General features: G+C 43.6%; 1 protein-coding gene across 1 annotated transcript; it reads right to left on the reverse strand.

Moving 5' to 3' along the window:
- Nucleotides 1-332: 332 nt before the first annotated feature.
- insb (insensible) lies at nucleotides 333-1,553 on the reverse strand. The gene has a single exon (XM_034978765.1). The coding sequence runs from the start codon at nucleotides 1,066-1,068 to the stop codon at nucleotides 643-645; it is 426 nt and encodes a 141-aa protein (XP_034834656.1). The 5' UTR covers nucleotides 1,069-1,553; the 3' UTR covers nucleotides 333-642.
- Nucleotides 1,554-4,771: the final 3,218 nt, after the last annotated feature.

Genomic DNA, 4,771 nt, shown 5'->3' on the forward strand with positions numbered 1-4,771 from the left:
AAAATAAACAAAAATTTTGCCTTACCTACCACCTATTTATAGCTGACGAGAGTATAAAAATGTGAAGATTCTTATTAGTATGGCAGGTCTACTTAGGAAGGTTTTTCCTTTGATAGGTACTCTAATAAGTTAAGATTTAAGAAAAATGTTTATTTTTCTCCTAATAATTAAGTTCCATTTAGTAGGCCTACTTAGTTTAATGGGTAATTTGTCTAACTGAAGCCTTTAAAGGACATTAAAATTAAAGAACTTTATTTCTTATCATAATTTTTATTAGGTTACTTAAATACAACTTACTTGGATTACCCTGGGGTTAGAAATAAAAGAGAACGTTAAATTCGTGGACGAATTTATTACATTTAATTAAATATCAATACTTTTTTTGTTTAACAAATATATTTCATTATTGACTAGTTAATGACTAGAACACCCTCGCGGGCCACCTGTTGCCTCGACATCCGATACACAACAACTTCACACCGGGATACCTTAAGCACTAACCAGAGCCGACATTAGGAATACAGTAGTTCTTTGTTTTGGAAATCACATCGATTGACACTAAATAGACACAGTAGAGAGGAACGTCCAAGAGTGAAGACAGAAGCAGGTTTAGTTTCTGGAGGGCTCTGGGCCGAGCATTACTCAGGCCATCGCCATCTCGCCGATGCCACGGAGGAGGCGCATACGCAGCCGGGAAAACACCGGGTGCTCGATAGGAATTCCGCGGCCGTGCAGAAACCTCAGCGTCTCCTGAGCGCATACTAAGAAGCCGAGTTGCTCCGGGTCCATGTCGACGGGCACCGAGTCCAGCAGCGGGTCGTCGTTCTCGTCGCCGTAAGCGTCCCGGCTGTCAACGTCACTCGTGTTGTCAAACAAATCCGCCGGGCTGTGCTCGTTCTCCATTTCCACTGAACAAATCCGCCCAAACAAACGCTTCAACGCTTGCCGCTTTTCGGCATTGTCCGGGTCGTTCATAAGCGGCACGCTGCGCGACCGCTTGCGGCGCCGCTGACGCTTCACTTGTCGCTCAGCCTCATTGTCGCGCTCGCGCTTACGCTTGCTCGTCATAGTCGCTCGCAGGTTGCCCGCCGGCGTCGGGATACGGACTGCGAATGGGATGTGCACAGGGAACTGGAGGGTCTCGATGCGATTACAGTTTAGGTACACTACTCGTTATTCATCTCCCTCGAACTCGCGCACCGTGTCAGCGGCGGAACGAGACGGCGCGGCCAGCTGCAGCGGGAACAGCTGGGCGAGCAGATGCAGGGTGCGGGGCACGCACGCTTTGTTTGATAAAGTTTATTCGGGAAAATAAAACTGTTAGCCGCGATTGCGCGAGCCGCGGGGCGAAGGTCGCGCGGGGCGAGACCGAGAGGACTGGCCCGGACGACAGCTGCCTCGCATCTGCCGAGTGCCGATTCAGGTGAATTCCAACTGTCTCAAGGTGCCGACACGGAGTAATTAGGTGCGGCGAGGCACTGTAACTAGGCGAATGTAAACAAAGCGAATCCCTCGCCGCCCGTGCGGGGGATGAAGCGGAAAACGCCGGCCGACTCTAGCGAACTGCAAACGTAATTTACTTGCGAAAATAAAACCTGGCCGAGTTCATTGTTTTACGCTCGGGCTCGTATGTAAACTAATAGCTATCTGCGTAAATTGTAAAAATCAATACTCAGGTTTATGTAGTACCGGGAAACGAGCTGCCAGCCTCGGTACCTAGCTTTATGTACAGTACATAGGTACACTATCGCCTTGCGGCTATATCTTCATAATCCGCTTCAAAGTGTGTTATGGACAGACGCTACGGGGGGTTCGAACGAGCGACCGTCTTGATCACTTTGAGCTGCAGTCTTGATTATGGACCTAATGTACCTATCTACCTGATCCGCGTTCTTACTGAAAGTTCTGTCCAGACATCGGCTGTTGAGGTTACAGTGTACAAGTCTGCAAACAAAGAAAATCTGTGTAACCGTTACACAGATTTTCTTTGTTTGCAGACTTGAGATAGGTAGGTACCATTTTTTTGTTAATGATGTACAGATTTTCTCGTCTTTCTATTTAACATTGAGCACTGTGACACTGATTAATGATGGAAGAGACCAACACCTACTGCATACTGCATACAATAGGTAGTTATCAGTTATATTATCTACGAATGGCTTCTGGCACTACAAGCTCGAAATATGTCGCCAGGAGGGTCTTTTTTGTCACATCAAGTTTGTAAATGGGCTATGCCAGAAGACTTCGTGCTTTACAAAAATACTCTAGGGGTGTGAACACCGAGTAATAAACGTCTATGGGTAGGAATGACAAGAACTGCGTGAAGTCGTGGTGCTTAGATTTCTTACTGGTTTAGTGCTCAGAACGCGTTGTGGCTTTTCTTCATTTCCACAACGCGATGTGAGCGTTTTCATGAGAGTCGTAACACGAATTTCGCGTCGTGGCCTTTCTGCGAGTTCCACGACGCGTTCTGAGCTGTTTTTTCGATCAATGAGCGTTCTTAGTCTTTGGGCGTAACATATATAATATTCCAAACATAGCCTTTACCAGTGAAATGCACGTATATTATATACATTTGAAGTCATCGACACTTACCTACTTAGTGAAACAAAATTTGTAGGAGAGTACTTACTTATCAATTTCTAAAATGTCGTAAGTGTACAAGGGTACCTAGGTACTCTATGAAAGTGATACCACAGAGGTACTATGAAACTAATACACTTTCATTGATAGAACAAGCAACATTTACGGTGTGGAAGTTACAAACGATTACATTACAAAGGAAATGCTGAAAATGTTCCTCACACCTCTGGTAATTGATTTGTGACGCCAAAATGGACTCTATAGTCAATAGGATAAAGTCCGGTGACATATTAATTACAAAACACATTCGGCAATGGGATCATAAGCCATTCCCCAAATAATCGCTACAGATCTCACTGTCACATACTCGTAGCATTTCACGCGTAGTTTCGGAAACCTTTGGTTTCGCATTTATGGATTCCTCGTAGAAGTGAAATGAGTTTCGTTTGCTTTCAACTGGTATTGAAATTCAGCCTGCAGCTCGCTGGACCTGAAGAAGCGGGTAGATAAGGAAAGCGGAGGAGGATGTTAGATTGGATTGGATTAGTATTTAAATTTTGACAATAGTTCCTTTTATGACGTAGGGACTTAGTATAAATGCCGGACAGCGGTGGTTGAGTTAACTAATTATTTCGGGAACACAATTTTTTTTGTGATGGAACCACAAATTCACGGTTTTCCGATTTTTCCTTTACTTGTGCTGTAAGACATTGCTAAGTACCTGCCTTTCATGATTTTAGGTCAAAGCGAAGTACCTACTTACCTTATAGGTTTCGATTCACTTTTCCTGACAGACACGCCAGACAGACAGACAACGAAGTGATCCTATATGGGTTCCTTTTTTCTTTCGAGGTAGGTACGAAACCCTACAAATGCGGCGTAGGGAGCATAAAATATGCCTAGGAATTTCCCCCTTTTCAGCAATAATTCATCTAACTACAGCGAGGCAAAGGAAGAGAAGAGAGCAATGCTAAAGGAAAGGGCGGTTCTAATGAGGAAACGTCGACCAAACTCTAACAGACTTAATTCGAGTCGTCCGGTTTCAGAGAAAATGGATCAGATCAAGTCTACCTTTTTCCTTCTTTAATTACCGCCCGTACCACCACGCCACCACAAAGGAGGCGAGGAGGGTAAACTAGGGTCACATGGTTAGTTCTGTTAAGGAGGTTATGATGTTAGAGTTGCATTTTTAAAGATAATAAGTATTATATTCATTTTATTCGTAGCGCAACATGCCACGGAATCACATCGTCTCAAACGTTGCGATGGTAGGTACCATTTGGTATAAAAAGGACCGGACATATTAAGTACTAGCTCCCGTGGGAACTCTTTCATTTTCCGGGATAAAAAGCAGCCTATGTCACTCTCCAGGTCTTCATCTATACCCATGCAAAAATCATGCCAATCCGTTGCACCGTTGCGACGTGATTGAAGGACAAACCAACAAACCATTAACCAATATACCAACAAACAAACGCACTTTCACATTTATAATAAGGGTGGGTACTAATGATGCTCGCGGCTTCGCCCGCGTGGATTTAGGGTTTTATTATTAGTATATGAGTTGATAGATCAGTCAGTCAGTTACCTTTTTCTTTTATATATTTAGATGAGGAAACCATAAAAACAAAAAACAAAAATGTAATTTAAGGAGATAAAATGAAATCCGATTATAGCGCGCATACATCGAAATCATCATTAATGAATGAAACCTTTGCCGGCGCATTTTGAACAGTTTTTAATTACGCGCTTGTCAGTGCAAAAGCTCATTACCAGGAATCAATATTCGTTTTACGGTCTGTTGTTTAGGAATAAAGTGATGGAAATTATAAAAATATTATAGTGAAATCGGAACCAAAAAGGAACCAAAGGCTAAATTCATACTTCCATCATCATCATCATCATCAACCAATAGACGTCCACTGCTGGACATAGGTCTCTTGTAGGGACTTCCACACGCCACGGTCGCGCCGCTTGGATCCAGCGGCTCCCTGCGACTCGTCTGATGTCGTCCGTCCACCTAGTGGGGGGTCTTCCATACTTCCATACTAATATTATATTGTAAATGCGAAAGTGTGTATGTCTGTCTGTCTGATAGCTTTTCACGGCCCATCCGTTCAACCGATTTAACAAAATTTTGTACACGGATAATTTGCATCCCGGGGAAGAACGTAGGCTACTTTTCATC

Source organism: Maniola hyperantus, chromosome 19 (assembly GCF_902806685.2).
Source record: "Maniola hyperantus chromosome 19, iAphHyp1.2, whole genome shotgun sequence".
NCBI lineage: Eukaryota > Metazoa > Arthropoda > Insecta > Lepidoptera > Nymphalidae > Maniola > Maniola hyperantus.

Bases quoted from the DNA above. Each gene is read 5' to 3' on its own strand.
- insb (XM_034978765.1), bottom strand. From the start codon at position 1,068: ATGACGAGCAAGCGTAAGCGCGAGCGCGACAATGAGGCTGAGCGACAA.